General features: G+C 41.6%; 1 protein-coding gene across 1 annotated transcript in view; it reads left to right on the top strand.

Moving 5' to 3' along the window:
- The window catches only part of VSIG1 (V-set and immunoglobulin domain containing 1), an 85,470-nt gene extending 69,985 nt beyond the window's left edge, over nt 1–15,485 (top strand). Inside the window, exons 4-8 of the mRNA XM_065916898.1 lie at nt 6,281–6,479; nt 13,244–13,399; nt 13,778–13,897; nt 14,224–14,371; nt 15,170–15,485. Of these exons, the coding sequence (XP_065772970.1) occupies nt 6,281–6,479; nt 13,244–13,399; nt 13,778–13,897; nt 14,224–14,371; nt 15,170–15,485 (939 nt within the window). The remainder of the gene's footprint in view (nt 1–6,280; nt 6,480–13,243; nt 13,400–13,777; nt 13,898–14,223; nt 14,372–15,169) is intronic.
- The last annotated feature ends 7,971 nt before the right edge of the window (nt 15,486–23,456 follow it).

The following is a 23,456-nucleotide window of genomic DNA, read 5'->3' as shown; positions in this document are numbered from 1 at the left end:
AAAAGGCAGTCAGTCAGTGTCTAAAACTGGTGCATGCAAGAGATGTTTGGGTAAGATGTAGTTGGATCTCTCAGGCAGTAACACCTGTACTGTTGGATCCCCTCATTATTTGGAGTCTCTAGGCTAGTGGCACCAGATTTTTGAAGTGGAATAGGAGGGTCAGAGTTTGGTAACAGTTGAGATCAGCACAAGCCCCTGGCAGAGGTGAGACAGTCTTTTTTTTGGCTGTGATGAGTCTTCGTTGTATGGGCCTTTTCCCTAGTTGCAGTGATCAGGGGCTACTCTTCGTTGCAGTATGCAGGCTTCTCTTATTGCAGAGTGTGGGCTCTAGGGTGAGAGGGCTTCAGTAGCTGTAGCACGTGGGCTCCATAGTTGCAGCTCCTGGGTTCTAGAGTATAGGCTCAATAACCGTGGTGCACAGGCATAGTTGCTCCACAGCATGTGGGATCTTCCCAGGTCAGGTATCCAACCCATGTCTCTTGCATTGGCAGGAAGATTCTTTACCACTGAGCCACCAGGGAAGCCTTGAGACAGTCTTGAGTTTGCTTTCTCATGCCCATGTCTGGAATTCCTTTCATCTTCCTCTGAAAGTTTCAGGCTCTATTGCTGCCTTGATCAGGGCAGTGGTCAACTCTTGTAATAAGCTCATCTTCTCCTCCCCCAAAATCATTGTGTTAAAGGAGCAGTTGACTCCAAGACCCAGTACTTCTCAGCACCCAGGGGAGAATATTATCTCCTAGGGACTACCCCCTCCATAGGGTTCCTTTGTGAATAGAGGCTATGGAGGTATTCCATAAGTCTTCTGACCAGGTGCCAGGATATTCATTTGTTGTTGTTGTTGTTCAGTCACTAAGTTGTGTCCAACTCTTTGCGACCCCATGGACTGCAGCACGCCAGGCTTCCCTGTCCTTCACTACCCCCCAGAGTTTGCTCAAACTCATGTCCATTGAGTCAGTGATACCATCCAACCATCTTGTCCTCTGCCATCCCCTTCTCCTCCTGCCCTCATTCTTTCCCAGCATCAGTGTCTTTTCCAATGAGTTGACTCTTCACATCAGGTGGCCAAAGGATATTCATTAGCATGGTCTTTCTTTTAGAGAAGCCCTCCTTTCAGAAGACATTGACAGATTCAGATAGTCAGTTCCTCAGCAAGAGTCACAGCTGAAGACTCTAGACCCCAGAACAGGCAGGCTAGCTTGGAAGTTTTGGTTCCCTTCTTATGAATGGCTGCCTCTTCATTCAGCTAGTCACTGGAAAAATTATTAATACAGGGACCTCACCTGCCCTGAAACAGGACAGGCATGGAACCTACTTAGCATGAGTCTCTCAAACAACACATACTCATCTAGGATAGCCACGGTGGAAGAAACCCTGCACCATCTTCATCTCTCTAACACCCATATAATGTGAACAACTTCTTTCTAGAACCTAGTATCATTGTACTCCATGGCTGCTTAGATTCTTCTAGCTTGGCCTCTACAGATAGTATTATATCCAATGCTTTTCAAATATTGGTGAAGTGAGGGTGCTTCATCTCCTTAGGAGCACACTTGAAAATGAGCAAACTGTTGGTCTAATTGTTATAAATGGGAGTCACTACTGATGCTAGTGGATGGTGTCTAGAGGGGCTTAATGTCTTGTGATATGTAGGTGAGACCCACACAGGAAAGAATCGTTTGCCCCAAATGCCAGTGTGACTCCCATTGAGAAATACTCCAGCTTCTTCCCTTCCCAGCATCCCTCCCAATCAAATTTTTTCTTTTCAGTGTCCCATTTCTTCAGATGTGTATTCTTACTAAATCTGATAAATTAATGTAATGCTAAGGTGTTAAGGACTAGTGACCATTTACTTTGTTCTCTCTCACAAAAACCGTTTAAGCAGAAACCTTCCATGACTTACAGAAACAGTTCAACTGGTGGGTGTCTCAGGCACATGGCAGGCTGGGAAGGGAGTGGTTTGGAACAGGCAAGCCTTCCTTTGGGTGTTATATTCCTTCCATGTGCAATCCCAGCCTCCTTAAATAGTCTAGAGAAAATTCTAGGCTTGAGACCATCATTACTCTACATTCCTCTTCTCCCATGGTTAGTGCCTTTATGAGCAGAGCAGGAAAGGAAGAAGCTGGAAGGGAAAGAATGGGTGGTTTGCTGGGGACTTGCACATTTCCAAAAGGAACCCACAAAAGCAGCTCTGGAGGCTAAAGGCATTTATTAGCTCAGACTCAGACTCAAACAAAAAGCAGACTGAATTTCTTCAACCCTTCTTGTTCATATTCCAGCGCTAGTTAAAGAGCAGTATCACAAAGCTGAGGGAAAAATCTTTTTGGACAAATCTGGCTCCCAGCTGCACAGCCTTATGTGAATAGGAGCTTGGCACAGGAGGAAGAGAAAGGCTGTTATTGCAGCTGGCATCCATTGAAGGCATCATGTGGTGAACCCACTTGGCATGGGAAACATCATGCCAATGAATAGCAGCAATTGGAAGAAGAAGGCTTGGGCTGGAGAAGGTGATGGAATGGCCCCAAGAGGGTAGGGTGGCCTGGAAGTCATCTGCTTGGTCCAAGGCAGGCATGTGAGTGCCATGTTCATGGATTCAAGGGACTTGAGAGGTCTGGATTCTAGGTCTGACTACCAAGTGTGTGACCTTGGGATGATCACTTCCTCTTATGGGGCCTCTGTGTGTCCTTTCCTGTAGTAGAAGAGGATGAATCAGAGGTTGCAGACTGGCAACCTCTGGGCCCTATTTGGCCAGTAAATGCATATTGGTTGACCAGCCCAGTATTTTGTTTATTTGCTCAGTTTGAAAGCCTTGTTTGTTTTGGCTCTGCAGTTCACCACAGTCCTTACTATCCTCCATGATCTTACCACTACCCACCAGCCCCTCCCAGCTAGTTCCCATATTTCCAGTATCCAGCTGGTTCCTGAAGGCTCCGCTGCCTTAGCAACCATGCGCTGAGTTATCTCTTTGGGAGTCTTATAACTAATGTGCTGTTATGTCTCTGTAATCAGCTTCTAACATCACCACGGGGCAGGCAGAGAGGACCCTGGGGGGAAAGTAGGGCATTCTCCTGTGAACACAGCCACAAAAGGCAAGTGGCCAAAAAATGAACAAGCGCCACTTAAAGGAATACATGGATGGATTTTCTCAGGGCAGACTTGCCACCCCCCATCATCACCCCCAAAGAATGTGGCCTGTTGAATAGCCGTGGCTTTTCCTGGACCTCAATTTGTTTGATCTCTAAATTGACAATATACTTTCCTTGAAAAGTGTACGAGCCTCACAGGATCATGAGCCAGGCTTTGGCCATCGTTCAGCTTTGATTTTTAAAAGAATTATTCTTTTGTGGAAAATGGAACCAAGTTGCAGTTCCTTCCTGTGTGATTAGATAAGTAGTTTCAGGAAAGCATTTCATTTTCTTTCTTCACAAGGATGATATGACAGTGTGGACTTCCCCTAACAGAAAGCCCCTCCTTTATGTGTCTGGCCACTGGCTAGCCTTGGGGACTTTCCTTCTCACACAGCACCCTGAGGCCAGGGCCTTTCCCTTTTAGGTGTCCACTGTTACACCTCTTTACCTCTGCTTCCATTCCAGACATTTTCAGTATTATTTGTGGGACAACAGAATTTATTAGGCTCACAGTGTGAGGAGCTAGGATCGAAGGGTTGGTGAAGGTCCTTTTTTCAGGGAAGTTACAAGTCTAGGGCCTCATGACTTATTTGCTTATTGATACATGGCCAACCATGAAACTTTTAGTGTGGCTTCTTTTCATGTCCTAGTCTTGACCTAAAACACACTCTCTTTGCCCCCTACTCTTTGTAGAAATAAAGTCTTTCCCCCTAGATCTTCTGGGACTTGCTGCAGGCTGTAGGCAGGATGATGTTTCTCATTGTGATGTCATCAAGCCTCAATATAAAACAGGCTGACCAACCCCCCAGTCTTCCTGGGGGCAGGGGATGTGGCCAGATACCTAAGCTGCAAAGGGCTTCCTTGATAGACCACAGGCTGCATTCCAGGTAAGAGTCTACAGGGTCACAAATTGTTAATTAGAAAGTAAATAAGACTAGGCTGGCTAGTGAAATGGAAAGCCGGATGTCTTGGATGTCAACTCACTTAAAGGAAATAGACCCTTGACAAGTTGAACTTCCTCCTGCCCCACTTGAATACATTAGGTTACACTGGCTTACCAGTTTGTAAGTCAAACAAGACCCCTCTGGAGCAAGAGTTTATGATTTCAGTAGGTATGAATGGACGAATTGACTTATAAATGGCTCTTTCAGGGCACGAAAGAAAGCTAATTGATGTTAGAGGACCGCAGGAGAGAGACAAGTTGTTTTCTCTTTAAAGATACTCTTTTCTTTGAATTTTCCATCAGACTCTCCCTTTCTGCTTTAGTTTAAAAACTTCTTGGCTGTTTCCCTGAAAGAGAATACATTTGAATTTATGTAGACAATATCATTTGGTTTTCTGATTGCCTTCCCTGTCTCATTAGCCTGTTAATGTAAAGAATGCTGGACAAGGAAATTGAAGAACTGGGTTCTAGACCCAACTCAGCTGTTAACTTTGTGTGTCTTTTTTAAAGCTCTCTAGGCTTCAATCTCTTCTATAAAGTGAGAAGAGTGAATTAAATGAACCATAAGTCTCTTCTAGTAGATTTTATTAAATATCAATTGCCAGTGGACTAGGGCAATCCCAGTTTATTGATAATGCAAAACTATCACTGGAGTCACAGGCATTTATATTAAACTAACAAAGTGTGTACATAGACTGCGTATTATGAAGGGACCTCGGGATCACCTAATCCAGTGATTCCTAAGCTTTAGTCTATTCATGTCTCATCTTCATGATTTTTTGTCATATTTGTGTATTACCAGCACCAGTAATTGTTTAATGTTTTCTATATTGACATTTTGGGGGGCCACACTGTGAGGTTTGTGAGATCTTAGTTCCCTGACCATGGATTGAACCTGGGCCACTCAGCAGTTAAAAGTACTGAGTTCTAACCACTGGAGTGCCAAAGAATTCCCTGACTTGGTTTTTAAAAGTCTTAAAAGCATCTGCCTTAGTTTCACTGTAAACAATACCATCCATGAGTTCACAGATTTGATGTGTTAGATTTGTCTCTAATACACATTAGATTTTTAAGTTTTCAATTATTTACAACCTAAAATCAACTTATGTGCCTATACTAGGAGAATACATATCATACTTTAGAGAACACTGCTCTGGTTCCTTGTTCAGATATGGAAACTAAAGGTTGAAGAGATTAAATGACTTTTTTTCTTACTGCAAAGCAGGTTGCCGGCTACCTCTCCCATGTTATAATCAGAGGCCCAGTGTGGCTAAAACCCAGGTCTTATTCCTAGACCAGGCCTTTTTACATCACACTCTGCTGCTTCCATGGTTACCATTATGATTTAATACCCATGTTCTATAATACAGATGGGACTAGAATCAAGATATTTCTTAAATCTAGTTAATTAAAATAATAATATATAAATCTTTATGACTTTGGGTGGGTCATTAGTCTGTACTTGAGTGCCTGCCTTTATCTGAAAGCATTAATAATTCCATTTCTTCCTCCTGCCATGTGAGAAGAAAGGTAATAGCTACTGTTGACCAAGCACTTCCTAGGCCCTTGACTAAGTGACTTTGCTTCATCCTTATACCACCATTGTGAGGGGATGGGGCTACATGGTTTCTCAGGAGCCTTTCTGCTCTAAAATGTTATTCTTCTAACAAACAGAATGAACTCAGTTTTGCTTATCCAAAAGAATATGTGTGTTCAAAAGGAGCATGAATATTCTTTTAGAGGAATCAGATATTCTAGATAAGCCCACTGGGTAAACTCAAGGCAAAGAAAGTTTATAAAGTAGAATAAAACGGTGGTTTGGTTTCCCCATCAGACACTTGTGTCCTAAACAATGAGTTTCTTTCAGGTAGACTCATCGGGGAGTATCCTGATCTCCTGGCCTAAGCTTAGGAGTTGAATCTTGTCAGCTCTGGCTGCCTACTGTCTACAAGACAGGCATACCTTTGTGCTCTGATGATATCATAGAGCTGCTTTGATCACAAATGAGGCCACAACTGTGTACAGCCTTGAGAGACCTACAGTGTCCCACTGAGCTGAGAAATCTTTGCCACAGGGTCTTACCAGGGGTGGGAGGGGTGGGGGGATTCTAGTTATCGTCCAAGAAGGAAACATTGGATAGAGAGAACTTCCAAGTAGTTTATCCTAGCCTGAGACATTGTCCAGTTCTCATTTATGTCATTTTCTCTCCTAGATTTACTATTCTGAAGGTGGACAAGCTACAGCCATAGGAAAATTTAAAGATCGCATTGTAGGGTCCAACACTTCAGGTAACGCATCCATCACCATCTCGCATATGCAGCCAGAAGACAGTGGCATCTACGTCTGTGATGTTAACAACCCCCCTGACTTTTACGGCAAAAATCAAGGCACCATCAGTGTCAGCGTGTTAGGTATGGACATTTTATTTTCTGCTTTTTCTCTTCTTGTTTTCAATTTAGGACATTGAATGAGCCAAGGCAGTGAGTTATGGTGCCAATTAAGTCCCAAGGGTGAATATCCTCCCTACTTCTTTTATTACCAGGAAAATAGAGACACACCACCAATCCAACCCATAGAATAACACTGAAAAATCACTCACAAAACATGTTGAAACAGTTGTCAAACCAAATGGGGCTGCCACCATGACAGGTAGCAATAGATGACCAAACCTCTTGGGTCCCTATCTCTGAAGGATGCAGTGAGAACAGACAGGACAACCCACAGTCTCACCAAATGATCACTAGCAACTCTTTCAGTGAGAACCTCCAATTGAAGCCAGTCTTACTTGGGGGAGACAACTGTCAACTTTTGACCTCTCAGACTAAGCCAGCCATAATTCCCACTGTTAAATTATTCTTTTAAATAAAGGCAGAAGGGTCCTTTTCTAAAATATTAATGCTATTTGGAAAAAGGACCAGAGTTGATTCATTTACTTATACACAAATATTCATTCTGTGACATGGAGCAAGTCATATCTGTTCTTCAAATGAATTTGGAGTGGTTCATTTATGCGGTGTTTATTAAGTGCCTACTTCAGGTCAGGAGCCATGATAGAGGCATGGTTTCTGCTCTTGGGGAATTCACAATATTGGTGATTTTTAGGGCTCCTTCCAATCTCTGTCTGAGTTTTACCCCTGTCTGTATTGCTTAGCAAGTCCTATCTGCTGGCCTTCACATGTATGGACGGGAGGGAGGCAAGGGCTGTCAACCATCACCCATTAACAAGTTGAGCTAAGGGCTCTCCCACTTCTATGTAACCTCAAGTTGAACTGGTCTAGCCATGGCTGCTCTTGAGCTGTGTACATCCATCCCGGGGAAAAAAAGAACTAGATCAGACAATAATTGAGTAGCTTGGAAAAGCCTCAATTGGTAACAAGGTGCACACGGAGGACTGTCCAGTATTGTCTGAGCTTGCTGCCCAAGTGATGCCAACAAAGAACCAACTCTTTACTGTGAGGCTTGCTACTGCATCTACTCACCTGGAAAAGAGGAAAAGGTAATCAAGAGCTGATTTCTAGGAGCAAGGTAACTCCATCGTGTTCTTATTTTTGCTGCATCCTGTGCTAGGCTTTGGGGGTACAGGGGACAACAAGACACATATCCATAAACCCTTTCCTGGGAGAGTTGATGTTCTGGGTTGGAAGACTAGCCATATACACGGGAGCTAAATGATGTATGCACTGGCCTCAGTGCTAGTCAGTTCACCTTTCTCTGGCCATTTTGAGATTGGGTTGTAATTTCTGCCCCGTCATATTATTACGAGAATCAAATGATATATTGGAGATTCAGTGTTCAAAAAATTTAAGGGATTCAGTTCAGTCACTCAGTCGTGTCCAACTCTTTGCGACCCCATGAATCGCAGCATGCCAGGCCTCCCTGTCCATCACCAACTCCCGGAGTTTACTCAAACTCATGCCCATCGAGTCGGTGATGCCATCCAGCCATCTCATCCTCTGTCGTCCCCTTCTCCTCCTCCCCCCAATCCCTCCCAGCATCAAGGTCTTTTCCAATGAGTCAACTCTTCGCATGAGGTGGCCAAAGTACTGGAGTTTCAGCTTCAGCATCAGTCCTTCCAGTGAACACCCAGGGCTGTTTAAGGGATTAGTCCTCTACTATTTTTGTTACTCCCTAGCTCTGGGTTGTCCTTCTGACCAGAAACAACCTAAAGAAGCCAAGCCTCTTTTTATCTGAGCTTGGAATTAGCCCTGAGGTTAGACAGGGTGGTTAATATTCTTAAAGTTTAGAGAATTCCTAATGAACTTCCGTAAGAAGTTGAGGGTCATTTCCCTTCTAAGTTTTTCTTTCCCAAGAGTCATGACTTTTCCTTAAGCCTCCAGTATCCAGGCAAGGTAAGAGATGAAAGACTCTGGATTTCTTTGGGAATTCTCAAAATCCCACTTTAATTAATTAGGCTAAGAACAAAGATGTTCTACAAATTTATGCTTTCTGGAAATTTTGAGACTGATAATTTTCTCTAAAAATTGCAGAGGCTGTTGGCAGCTCTCAAATTCTATTGCACATGAGTGCCTGTTCTGTCTGCCTTGACTGAGGGGTGGGGCATGGTGGGGGCAAGCATGTGCGTGCTAAGTCACTTCAGTCCTGTCCAATTCTTTGTGACCCTATGGCCTGTAACTCACCAGGCTCCTCTGCCCATGGGATTCTCCAGACAAGAATACTGGAGTGGGTTACACAGCCCTCCTCCAGGGGATCTTCCCAAGCCAGGGATCGAACCCACGACTCTTAACGTCTCCTGCATTAGCAGGCATGTTCTTTATCACTAGTGCCACCTGGGAAGCCCAGGCAAGCATGTGAGGGAGACCAAGAGAGAGAGGTATTGACATTTCCTTAAATATTGCTCTTCCTAGCAATGCATCTTTCAGAAACTTTTGTAACCCAGTGGTAGACACAAACCCCATGCACTCACTTATTCATGCATATATTCATTTGGCACACCCTGAACAGATGTTCAGTCACTGTGGTAGGCAGTGGAGATGGAAAGATGTAAAAGACAGACTCCCAGCCCTCCTAAAGTTCTAAGTATGTAGTGGGGAGGCAGATGTATCACATAAGCTTATAGTGGAGGGAGGAGAGGTGAGCTGGGAGATCACAGGGGAAACTGGAGAAGGCTTCCTGGAGAAAGTGACTTCTGCAGTGAATGTTGAAGGATATGTAAGAGCATGTCAGGCAGAAGAGGGGCTGAGGTGGCAGGGTGCGGTTTAGGTGAAGGAAGCAGCAATGCGCAAAGGACCAGGTGGTTTGCATGATCATTCATCTGAAAGACTTCCATTAGGTATGACAGCCTTGGAAAATGAATCTCTGAAAAATACCCAGAAGAAATTTGAATAATTATTTTGTATGCATTTGGAATGAACATCATCGTCCTTCTGCAACTTGGCAAGTAAAAAGAAAATGATGAATTTAGGAAGGTTTGAGAACACACTGAAACATTTTCATTTATTTTCTGAGGTGAGCCTCTTCTTCCCACCACAATTCTATTGAAAGCAATAAAGCTAAATGGTAGATCAGTGGCTTTGCCAGTAAAAATCCAAGTTCTGTCGGGGACTATAACTGGATGAAATGTCAATTCAATCCTGAATCAGTAGTTTTAGAAAGTGTATGGGTTTGGGATTTGGTTCAAAGTGATTCACTGAGTGTTTGGTTAATAAAAACGAAAGGAGAAAAATGTGTTCAGAAAAATATCTGGGTTTGATTCTGGGCTCAAGAAATGAATGCAAGTCATTCCAGGTTTTGGTCCATAATTAGTTCAAGTCCTGGGGTCTGGCTTTGTGATGAAACACCCCCATTTAATTTTCTGTTCAAATTATTCTGTTCCACTGTAAAAGCTATAAAATTCACCATGTTTTTTTAAAAGGCAGTATCTTAAAAAAAAAAAAAGGCAGTATCTAAATCTAGTGATAGTTGGATTTCTGGTTAAATAGCCTAGTTTATTTAGGACAGGCAAATCCAAAGAGTTGTCTGCAGCTGAGGGATCAATACCAGGAAAGAGAGAATAAAGAGCTAAACAGAAAAATACTCCTTTTAATTAAAAGATACCTGTTCAAAAGAAGGGATTGTACAATAGGCAATTGGTTTAAGAAGATATGGTACATATATACAATGGAATATTACTGAGCCAAAAGAGTGAAATACTGCTGGCTCCAGCAACGTGGACGGACCTAGAGGATATTATGCTTAGTGAAATAAGTCCAACAGAGAAAGACAAATACTGTATCTCACTTATATGTGGAATCTGAAAAATAGTACAAATGAATATATATGCAAAACAGACTCACAGACATAGAAAACAAACTGATGGCTATCAAAGGGAAGAGTGAAGGGGGAGGGACAGATTAGGAGTATGGGATTAACAGCTTCAAAATACTATATATAAAATAGATATGCAATAAGGATATACTGTATAACACAGAGGGAATTTATACCCATTGGAGAAGGAAATGGCAACCCACTCCAGTACCCTTGCCTCCATGGACTGAGGAGCCTGGTAGGCTAGAGTCCATGGGGTCGCAAAGAGTCGGACATGACTGAGCAACTTCACAGGATCTTGTAATAACCTATAATGGAATAAAAATCTGCAAAAATACTTAATTACTATATTGTGTACCCAAAACTATAACACAATATTGCAAATCAAGTATACTATAATTTTAAAAAAGAGGGGATGGTGAAATTTTCAAACAACTATAGCTGTATCTGTTTTTCTGCTCATATGTATAGTGGGTTAGTGTCCGAGACTGGAAGGTTGTCAGTTGCAATGTCAGAAATGTGACAGCAGTGTTTACTCCTGCCTGTGGGCAACAGCAATTCCATGTGTAAGATACTATATACATGATTTTATTTGTATAAACACAATATATTTGGATTAGCTGGAGGTCAGATAATTTCTTGTGCACATTTTACAGATGAATTAACTGAGGCTTGGCTATGTTAGGTTACTTGCCTAAATACATCTGGTGTAAAGCTGCAGACCCAGGGTTCAGTGTGGACTCGGATCTGTGCTCTTAACTGCTGCCTCCTAAGTAAGAATCAGAGAGCTGGGTAGTCCGGAGCATTTACAGCCTAAGCCTAAAGGAGAGAATCTATGCCTTTGGAGTGTCTTATATCTAAATTAATATAAGGCAGATAAATGGGAAAATATTGATTCAGATCCTTATCTGCATGTCAGACTGAGGTTATAATAAGCTGTGAGCAGTAAGGCGAGTGGCAAGAATCAGATTTTCAGCTTCCCACAGGACTTATCCGTAAGCATAGAAACTCAGCATATCCCAAACTGACTTCATCTTTGCCCCTTCCTCCTCCTCACTCCTTCCCCAAACACCTGTTCCTCTCCTTGACTTCTTTATCTCAGGGGGTGACAAGATGGTGTACCCAGCTGTCCAAATCAGAAACTTGGGAGTCATCACTGAGCCCACCCTCTTCCTCATGCCACATATCCAAGCCCTCTGGACTTCGTAATACCTCTTGACTCTGTTTCCTCCCCTTCCTTGTCTCATGCACTCCCGGAGTCAGAACAGTTCAGTTAGAATGATCATTGTGCTGCCCCGCACCTACTTAAATTCCTTCTGTGAACCTGCTGCTCTCAGGATAAAAAACATGAAACACAAAGCCCCTGAAGCTCTGGTCTCCATTGCTCTCTAGCCTAATCTCTTACCACTCCCCCCACCCCATTTCAAAACTGTGTAAGAGGCACTTTTGAATTTCTGGTGCCTAGTTCAGTGTTGGGCATACAGGAGGCACTCAAGTAAATGCTAGTGGCATGAAGGATGAAACAAGATTTCAGTGCCTTGTGGCACACCCCTCCCCCACAATGGGTTTCCCCTCCCAATGAGGGACACGGGCAAATTCAAACCCTCCATTGTGTGTCACCACCAGGAGAATTAATGCCAAAAAACAACTCACAAAGGAAAAGAAAAATATGGCATTAATAAGACAATTTTGGGAAGAAAAAAGTAGTTATCTCAAAGTGTTTAATGTTCTCTTTTCCTTTAAAACCATGCTTCCAAAATATAACCTCTGTTCCTAGTTTAATGTTTGCTTACACTTGACTGTTTTAATAATGGCATATTTTAAGACACAATGTGGAAATTCATGGTTATGAATCTGAGGAAGAATCAGATGGAAGAGATGCTACTAGATGGCCCAGTGACGAGAGAGGTCTTTGCACCTGAAGTGCTCTACTGCCATCTGGTGGTACAACTAGAAAACTGTCAAAACAAGTTTTTATTTTATTTTATTTTATTTTATTTATTTATTTATTTATTTATTTTATTAGTTGGAGGCTAATTACTTCACAACATTTCAGTGGGTTTTGTCATACATTGATATGAATCAGCCATAGAGTTACACGAATTCCCCATCCCGATCCCCCCTCCCACCTCCCTCCCCACCCGATTCCTCTGGGTCTTCCCAGCCCACCAGGCCCGAGCACTTGACTCATGCATCCCACCTGGGCTGGTGGTCTGTTTCACCACAGATAATATACATGCTGTTCTTTCAAAACATCCCACCCTCACCTTCTCCCACAGAGTCCAAAAGTCTGTTCTGTACTTCTGTGTCTCTATTTCTGTTTTGCATATAGGGTTATTGTTACCATCTTTCTAAATTCCATATATATGTGTTAGTATGCTGTAATGTTCTACAAGCAATAAATGCTGGAGAGGGTGTGGAGAAAAGGGAACCCTCTTACACTGTTGGTGGGAATGCAAACTAGTACAGCCACTATGGAAAACAGTGTGGAGATTTCTTAAAAAACTGGAAATAGAACTGCCATATGACCCAGCAATACCACTTCTGGGCATACACACTGAGGAAACCAAATCTGAAAGAGACACGCGCGCCCCAATGTTCATCGCAGCACTGTTTATAATAGCCAGGACATGGAAGCAACCTAGATGCCCATCAGCAGACAAATGGATAAGGAAGCTGTGGTACATATACACCATGGAATATTACTCAGCCGTTAAAAAGAATTCATTTGAATCAGTTCTAATGAGATGGATGAAACTGGAGCCCATTATACAGAGTGAAGTAAGCCAGAAAACAAGTTTTTTTTAAGATTAAAAAAAAAGTGTACATAGTCTCCAAAATGAGAGTGAGGAAGTGGTACAGACTGCAATTCATCATGCCTGATTTCTTACTCTTTGTCACTGTCTTACAGTCAAACCTTCTAAGCCCCTCTGCAGCATCCAAGGAATAGCAGAAACTGGCCATCCTATATCTCTTACTTGCCTTTCGGTGCTTGGAACACCTTCCCCTGTGTACTACTGGTATAAACTTGAAGGAAGAAACATCGTCCCAGTGAAAGAAAACTTCAGTAAGTATATATCTTTGCTGCACCTGGCAAGGCCTGGTGTGTGGGCTTGGTTGACAGCATGTATATGTGACTGGCTGCTCGTCCTTAGAGCTCAGTCCTCTGTTTTTTTGGGAGGGAAATGTACAAAGAATGTCAGCCTGTCATCAGAATGATTGTCCTCTGGTCTTCTCCCCAGCTTCTAGAAGTCAAGACCATTTTTGGCTTGGAGGTAGCGGGTATGGAGAAAATAGGCATGGTCCCAGATGGGAGTCCTCAGGGGTCCATCTCCAGAAAGGGAGGCCAATCTGAGGAAGTGGGTGGGCATTGGATGGTCTGCTTCATTCCCATGATCTGTACCCATATACAAGATTTCAAAACATTATTTCCTGATGTTGACAGACCCAGCCACCGGGATTTTGTTTATTGGAAACCTGACCAGTTTTGAACAAGGTTATTACCAGTGCACCGCTATTAACATCCTTGGCAACAGTTCCTGTGAAATTGACCTAACTACTTCATGTAAGTGGACTATATAACTTTTAACAGTTTCTCCTTAAGTATCCTGTGCCTGCCAATCAAGTCACTTAGAATTCTTGGTTAGTCCTTCCTGACTCTGGAGATTTTGGTGCTTTATTTATAGAATGATACAATGGACAACCATCCTAATATCTAATGCTTATATAATACTTCATATATGTAGAGTTCTAGGGCTTTCCACGATCCCAGCCTACACAAGGCACTATCCCACTGTTTGAATGCCCTAAATATTTCCCACTGGTCACAGATTCATGGGAGGGGGCAGACACTGTGCTCCATTTTACTAACCAGCTGCTTGTATCCTCCAGATCCAGGAACTGGAATCATTGTTGGGGCCTTTGTGGGGACCCTGATAGGTGTCATCATTATCATCTCTGTGGTGTGGTTCGTGAGGCGTAAGGTAAAGGCGAAGGGGAAGGAAAGGAAGAGGAATTCTAAAACCACCACAGAACTTGAGTAAGACCTTACTTCTGCTGCCTTTCCTTGAATAGACATGTCTCAGGCCTATCTCTCTCAGTCAGCTCTTCCTAAGCACGCCTCTTAGCATAAGATAGAGGGCCATCTCTCTGCTTGCTCTCATTGCTTTTATGAAAGAGTGGTGATGGTTATCACGTACTGGGTACTGTGTGCCAGACTCTGTTCTAAGCAATTTTATGTATATCAACTCCTTTACCGGTGACAACAGTCCTTTTAGGGCTAAGAAAATGTTACAATATATTCATCTACTTGTCTTTCTATGAACAGCAAATAAAATACAATTTTTAATATTATTTTTTATGGAAAAAGGGGTCAATAGACACAAAACTGCTGACAACCCAGGCTCTTGCCCACTCTATTCTTCCTCATCAAATGTTTATCACACACGTTCATTTGTTCTTCCCTCCATTTCTGTGCTTCCACAACTATGTATTGGGTACCAACCAAGTGCCAAGTATTGTGCTAGATGGAGTGGGTGCTAGAGAGGCATTGGAGCCATGGATTTGGCCCCCAACGATTCTGTTAGATCTTTATACCCTTTCCTCCTGACATGAGTTTTCCTGCCTCTTAAACACTGGTTTGTTTCTCTTGACAGTATACTATACAGTTAAGACCTAACCATTCTGTACCCTAAATGGAGACCCATGGTCTGACAGTGAGTCAGACTATCAGAAATCACAGGGGTTTGGGACCTATGGTCACTGAGGCTACAGAGCCTATGGCTCCACATGAGATGTCAGACCCTAACTTGTTCTTGCCTGGGCCTTCTTCCCACAGACCAATGACAAAGATAAAACAAAGAACAGAGAGTGAGACAATGCCGCATGATGATGTCATCCAACTCAAAGCCACCCTTCCGTCTTCCGTCCATGAGACTGAGCCTGATACCACCCTGGGGCCAGATCATGAGCCTGTCCCTGAGCCTGAGCCTGCCGTGCAGCCTACTGTGGAGCCACCCTCTGGGCCTGAGCTTGTCCCCATGTCTGAGCTCGAGATCCAGCAGGAGCCGGAGCCTGCGCCCCAGCAGGAACCCCAGCCCTTGACTGTAGATGAGCCACTTTCTGATGAGGAGAAGGGGGTGATTAAGCCATAGGCCAGTGGCCTGAGTACAGTGTTCATCACCAAGGAATCCATTACTGGCATGTGGAATTGAGTTGACCTAACTAATTTCCCACCACCTGCCTCTATTCTGGCCAACCCTCTTCTAACATGGAGCTCTTACCATCAATCCAGAATAGACAGATCAAGATAACTACTAAATAAATGCAAGGGTTCCTGCATTACCAGTCTAGAGTACTTAATTTCACTAACCTGTAAACACAATTAATGACAAGTGATTTTGAACTCATTGAAGGTGTTTTGCCACAACACCTGTGTCTTATTTCAGAAATCTTGTTTCTCTATTTTTAGCTATTCTTTGGCATTCCACATGCACACATGACAAGGTGCCATTAACTGGATTCAATATTATTTCTTGGATTTGCTGTTATCAGAGCTTCCCTATTCATTTTCATATTGATCACTAAGAATTCACCAGCAATAATCTCATAGATTGGGGGGAAAAATCCTTTAAATTCCAGAGAAGAAAGGGTACATATTAATTGGTACATAGCATTTAAAACTAGGTCTTAAGATTAATGCTTCATTTATCATATTAGATTTCCCAGGGAACCACTGTGCTATCCAATATCTGAGCACAGCAAAATTTTAAAGTAAATTAACTTTTTAAACGCAAAATAATGTACGGGCAAACAATTCCAAATACAACTTCCCTTCAATGAATATAAAATGTTGATATCACAGGTAATGTACTATTTAGCTTTGAATGAGTTATTATGTTGTTGCACTGTCTGATGCTATCTCTACTTTGGAAGGGCCAAACTAAATGAACACTTAAGATCTATCTTAGATAATCTGAACACATTAACTGTTTTACTATTGGGATATTTCACATTAACAAAGAGATATAATTCTTGTGTAAATGCTAACTATTAACTAAAATGCATTCATATCACCTCTTCACCTGCTAAAAAGCTTTTCTTTTGATTATATTTATCAACACCCCACTTTGAATAAATTTACAGGCAGACTTTTTCATTTGTGCAATCAGAATTTAAATCTTCTTTTAAGTAATACTCAATAAAAATCTTACTTTAATGAGCCTCAGGTAAATCTTTTATGAATAATTTTATTGGTTTTAACTTTATGTATAATAAACTGCACCTATTTCAAGTGTTTTGATGTGTTTTGACAGATGTATACACCCACAAATGCCTGCGTACATGCTCAGTTGTTTCAGTCATGTCTGACTCTTTGCCACCCCATGGACAGAGGAGGCTGGCGGCCCGCCAGGCTCCTCTGTCCATGGGATTTCCCAGGCAAGAATACTGGAGTGGGTTGCCATTTCCTCCTCCAGGGGATCTTCGTGACCCAGTGATCAAACCTGTGTCTCCTGTGGCTTCTGCACTTGCAGGCAGGTTCTTTGCCACTGAGCCAGCAGTACACTCATGAAAGCACCATGGTAGTCTAAATAGAGCATTTCCATCATCCCAAAATGTTTTCTATGCCCCTTTGTGCACTCTCACGATCACCCTGGACCCAGGCAACCATTGAATTGTTTTTCATCATTAGAGATTAGCTTTGTCTTCTCTTGACCTTCATATAAAAAGGACCATACAGTGTGTACTTTTTTGTGTGTCTTACTTCCTTATAAGTGAAGCCTTTTTAAATAAAGAAATGAATCTTTAACTTATCACATCTAGGTTTTCATGTAGAGGAAACTGAGAAACTCTTTGTATATAGATTATACCTATACACTAATGGAGGTAGAGTCTCAGAAAGTTTTAGGGTAGACAGACATTGAAATTAACATTACACTTCTCCAGAGTCACGGAGAAAAGAGATAGCAAGTTTTTACTTATGTATTTTCTTTGATGTGTTAATTTTCAGCCATTTGCAGGGATTTTTGAAGATTCTGTAATTTTGTTCAGACTAAATATAATATTATAACATATAGTGTCTGATGAGTTCAGGAAGCAAAATGATGACGGTCTTAAGAATGACCTGATATTTAGATCTTAAAAACCAAATACCAGCAGTGTAAAAATTTTAATGACCAGAACGCCAAAGTAGCTGAAATTCACCTTCCCTTCTACTTTTATGATAGAGGCAAATTACAAGAAAAGAGACTTATAATATATAACAGTTAACAACACCACTCCCAAATTTTCGATGAATTGGTGCTGAGCAGGAAGGCAGGAACTCTTGATGGTCTCCCAACTGAGCTATTTCAGCTACTTCTTAAAGTTCTGTTCTTATTAGTATTGCTCTGATCAAAATGGGAGGATCCCCTGGAGAAGGGCATGCAACCCACTCCAGTATTCTTGCCCGGAGAATTCCATGGACAGAAGAGCCTGGCAGGCCACAGTCCATAGGGTCACAAAGAGTCAGACACGACTGAGAGACTTCACTTCTGATCAAAATGTTGATAGTTAGATTAGTGTGTTTTTTTACCTTTTTCTAGGCTATGGATCACTTTGAGAAAATGCTGTTAACTCTGGACCCCTCTCCTCAGAAAAATGCTTATACACACACAGTGTCATGTCCAGTTTTAGAAAAATTGCAGATGCCCAGAATCCAAGAATAAGAATTAGTGATTTATATAAAAACACAGAAGGCACATTTAATAAAATCATGTTTCCTGGGGTGCATGGATACTCTGCTGTATGACTCAAAATGATCTTGATAGTCTGGGAGCTGACTTGAAATCGACTTAGTGAGTTTGCCAGGAATGGAGGGTATGGTCCTGTTTTAAGGATATAAGAGTACATGTTGCCCATGCAGAAACCCTAGCTGGGCAAGGTTGGGAAGTAGGTGAGGTTAATCGGAAGTGATATCTTTGGATCTCTGTTTTCAGTGCCCTTGGCCTTCTGGCATCTTATTTTCCAAATACCTGGGATTGTCATGTGCCTGCTGGCTCTGTGACCCATTCAGGTCTGTGTCCCTTCAGCAGGATTATCACTCAGCCTATCTCTCCCTTTGCCACCCTTTCCAAATGTAGCTGTTCTGTGGCCTGTTCTTGTCCAGTGGATATGATCTTTCATCAACCAGTGATGTCATTCAAGCTGATAATGAGCTAGCCCTCTTTGAAATAATTATCTTTTAACAGGACTCTTGAAAGTAATTCTTTGGTCCAAAGATACTAATGGTGGAATTTCAAGTACTGGAACAATCCAGAGGGGAAGTATTCCTGGCAAAAGAAGCTTTCTCAGCCCCTCTCAAATCAAACCATATGGGTTACCATCTAACTACTCCATCTACTTGTAAGGCCACTCTGGGTCAGTGCAAGTTTTATCCCAGGCTGTTAATCTTCTATTAGTATCAATACATCTATAATATACCATATATTTATGTTTGTGATGAATCCTGAGACATTTTACAGATTCATAGCAAAATTGTGTTCACTAAATCTTACTTGGGTAGGAAAATGGGCTCCTATGTTAAAGAGATTCCCAATAAGGAAATAAAGTTTTTTTCCCCCTGCTTATTCATCAGTGGATCAGAAGATAAGTAGTGGATAGGTCATCACCCAAATATTCTAGAAGATGGGTTAAGCTTCAACCAAATTCTTTCAGCATAATTCTCATTCAGATAGGGTACAACCTGATTTATTTTGCTACAGGTAGTTAAAAGTTAGGTGGGTCATCCCAACCAAATACCAAACCAGCCTTGACTTCTTAACCATTCACTTCTCACTGCCCGAAAAGATTTCCAGGAACTTCTTTCACCTGTTTCTGCATTTAGCAACTAGGATATGATAAAGTCAATGGAACAGCTTTGTAGCTTTCGGTCCTTATTGTCCCCAAATTCATCTGTTTATTCAGTCACCCATTGGATATTTACTGAATAGCTACTATGAACCAGGTACTGTGGCTGGTGACACAGTGCTGAGCAGAATCAGAGCTAGGACTTGTCTTCATGTATTAATAGTATACAGCTTTACTAACTGTGACAAGTTCTTACATGTCATCAACAGTAGTGCACTGATTAAAGGGCAAGAAGGCTGGAATTTGTATGGCATGGCACAGGGCCCCCAAGTAATAGTGATCTATGATTTATTTTTTTAAAAAGGACTAAAACATAGTAATTCTTGACCAACAACCCAGAAGCTATTTATTAATATTTGAGATCTCTTATGTTCTTTGGAGTACCAAGCAAATATTCCCCCCAGTATTGTATGCTGAGAAGTTAACATTGGCAGCTTTTACCCTGAACTTCCAATAAGAAGAGCTAGAAAGGAGCTTTGAGATTAATAGGACTCAAGCTTTTTTCAAACTCAGTGCACCTAAGGATAGTAATGCACATAATGGCCCACTCCTGACAATGATGGGGTGGAAGTAGGAGATCATGCAGAATTATAATCTTGGTGGGAGAGACAGGAAGAGATGAATGTTGTTTAAGAACCTGGGTCATTCTGGGACTTCCCTGGTGGTCCAGTGACTAAGACTCCATGCTCCCAATGTTGGGGACCCAGGTTCTATCTCTGGTCAGGGAACTAGATCGCACATGCCACGGCTAAAGATCCTGCGTGCTGCAACAAAGATGGAAAACCCTGCATGCATCAACTAGGACCAGGTGCAGCCAAATAAACAAAAATATATTTTAAAAAACTGGGTCGTTCCTATAGAACCCCACCCAATCTGATTCCCAGTGTAATGTTCCTTTAACTGCACCAAATTACTCAATTCAATGAAACAAACCCAAGGTTTAGTAATAAAAGGTGGTTTTACAATGTCTACATGCTGTAAAACAGGTTGTCCTTGCTTGTGCTGTGCTTAGTTGCTCAGTCGTGTCTGACTTTGTGACCCCATGGACGGCAGCCCACCAGGCTCCTCTCTCCATGGGATTCTCCAGGCCAGAATACTGGAGTGGGTTGCTGCGCGCTCCTCCAAGGGGTCTCCCACATTGCAGGCGGATTCTTTACCATCTGAGGCACCAGGGAAGCCCAAGAATACTGGAGCAGGTTGCCTATCCCTTCTCCAGGGGATCTTCCTGACCCAGGGATTGAACCCAGGTCTCCTGCATAGCAGGCAGATTCTTCACCAGCTGAGCTACCAACGAAGCCCGTAAAACAGGTTATGGGGTCTCATAAAAGGTTCAAACCAATCTAAAGATTCAATAATCCCACTTGTCTTTGAAGCTCTGGTTTAAAAACAAAAAATAATTCAAAGATGATAATGAAGGTTCTGGGAAACCAGAAAACAAATCACTCCACAAGTCCACCAATGTAAAGAAAAGCACAGGGTTTGGTGTGTGTGTGTGTGTGTATGTGTGTATGTTCAGTTGCTAAGTCGGGTCCGATTCTTTGTGACCCCATGGACTGCAGCATGCCAGGTTTCCCTGTCCTCCATCTCCCAGAGTTTTTTCAAACTTGTGTCCATTGTGTTGATGATGCCACCCAACCATCTCATCCTCTGTTGCCCCCTTCTCCTCCTGCCCGCAGTCTTTCCCGGCATCAGGGTCTTTTCCAGTGAGTCGACTCTTTGTACCAGGTGGTCAAAGTATTGGAGCTTCAGCTTCAGTGGGTGGGTATTACAAGTAATGGATTATTGTCAAAATGTCACAGTACCTTCCATTTGGCCCACTGTTTTTTGAGTAGAGGCGGAAAGAAAATGAATCATTTTTTTTCAGGATCAAGATCCAGGAAATTTAGTGTTGGCTGTAGTTCTAGCTCTTGGTGTTTGATCATCTGTAAAATGGAGATGATTTCTGCCCTCTTAATGGCTACAATGGCGAATGGATGTAAAAATTTATAAAGTGTGGTATTCTACTTTTGGAGAACCTATGTCTGCTGATAATTGATTCAGTATTTTTTTCCTCTCAACTGGGGATTCCTTTTAATTAAACTTTCTATTTTGTATTGGAGTTTAGCTAATTAACAATGTAGTGATAGTTTCAGATGGACAGCAAAGGGACTCAGCCATAAATATGCATGTATCCATTCTCCCCCAAACTCCCTTCCCATCCAGGCTGCCACATAACATCAGGTGGAGTTTCCTGTCCTACACAGTAGGTCCTTGTTAGTTATCCATTTAAAATATAGCAGTGTGTATATGTGTGCATTCTCAGTCACTCAGCCATGTCCGACTCTTTTGCAACTCCATGAACTGCAGCCTGCCAGGCTCCTCTCCCCATGGGATTCTCCAGGCAAGAATACTGGAGTGGGGTTGCTGTGCCCTTCTCCAAGGGATCTTCCCAACCCAGGGGTTGAACCCATGTCTCCTGCATTGCAGGTGGACTCTTTTGAGCCATCGGGGAAGCAGTGTCCATCCCAAACTCCCTAACTATCCTTTCTTCCCATCCTTCCCCTCAACCAGGTATTCTTAACCTTTTTAGAAGTCATACATCCCTTTGAGAATCTGACAAAAGCTACAAAACTCTCTTGCCAGAAAAATGCACATTAAAATGCATTCAATTTTAGGCAGTCAGTACAACTGTGAAGTTATAGTCATACACCTCCAAGTGAGGAGCTCCCATATTATATCAAACTTGCTAACAGAAGAATCTGGGGGCTTGATCGTGTAAAACGATATGGAAACAAAAAGCAGAAAACACTGCCATGTAATGAATTCAGTGTAGTTGGTATAGTTATATTGGGAAATCAAAACACTAGGGTCAACTAAATTGTTAAGTCAGAGATTATGAAGTAAAATGTACAATTATCTTGAATCTCAAAGAACCACACTGATAAGGCAGACTCCCTCCAATAAATAGGAATGTAATTTTTCCACTCTTTTATTTATCTATTGTTTCCATATTATATTTTCAGTTAAGCTCTACAATTAAAATTGTCATCTTTCCTGAGTTCATTCTGAACGTAACTGTAAAACCTGCTGAACTTGAATCAGTTTCATCTCTACTGGGTTTCCTATAGGGAACATGAAACAATCTGATCAATATCTGAGGCCATCAATACCCTCAGTTTTAGTGATTGAAATGTTAAGCCACTTCATTTAAAATGCCAAAAGGGAGTTCCCTGGTGGTCCAATAGTTAACACTCCACAGTTCCAATGCAGGGGATGCAGGTTGGATCACTGGTCAGGGAACTAAGGTACCAAGTGTCACATGATATAGGCAAAAAAATAAAATGGAATAAAATGCCAAAGGCCTACAAATTACATGGGGCTTGGTTCTATCTGTATTGTTTATTAAAGAATTAAGATGAGTTTTCTTTTACATTCATAAAACTTACTACCTCAGACAAAAAGACTCAGCACTTAGGACCTTCAGTCCTAACAGGCTCTATTAGATACAACTTTACTCTGTTATCACGCTAAAGACATTAGAAAAAAATTATTTCCCATCATCAATTCTATCTCTCGCATTCAATAAACAAAGTCTAGTTCTATAAGAATATGCTTCCCTGATTAATAATTGTAAAGCTTAGCACTCAAAATACTTATGTAAAAGGGTTTGCATATCAACAACACATTTGTGTTTACAAAACTCATTTTAGACACCAGTCATTAAGTTTCTGACCCCAAATTAATTGAAGTTGTGGACTCACTTGGATTACTTATTTCAAGCAATATTTGCAGCATAAAATTCAAATAAAAAATAATTAGAAGAGTCACTTGGAGTTCATTATATTTTATGGCTACTAATCATTTAAAATGTTTCCCTAAATTGAGATCAAGTTTATACTTATTAATTTTCTTTTGCTCCAATTTAATTAGCAATTCAGAAGATTTTTACGTATTTTAGTTGCAGTTCAAGCTTCACTAATTTTACTGACTTTAGAGCTACCAAAAATTAAAAAAAGTATCTTTATAAAGCCTTTAAAGGCTTAAGTGAGTATCTAACTGATTTGAAAGAATCAGGAGATTCTTTTATTTTTTCAGCTGCTGAAATACAAATCAAAATTCGTTTTTGTTATACATCATGGTAACAAAATTGACATTCTTTTCAATATGGTGTGATTTAATATAGGTGCTTTAAAATTTTCTTTTTAAAAACAATACATTTTACTTTGGAGGGAAACAGCTCATTAAAAAAGACACTGGTA

The sequence above is a fragment of the Muntiacus reevesi genome, chromosome X, assembly GCF_963930625.1.
Source record: "Muntiacus reevesi chromosome X, mMunRee1.1, whole genome shotgun sequence".
Taxonomy (NCBI): Eukaryota; Metazoa; Chordata; class Mammalia; order Artiodactyla; family Cervidae; genus Muntiacus; species Muntiacus reevesi.
Note: the sequence above shows the minus strand (reverse complement) of the source record. Positions and strands in the feature narration are given on the sequence as shown.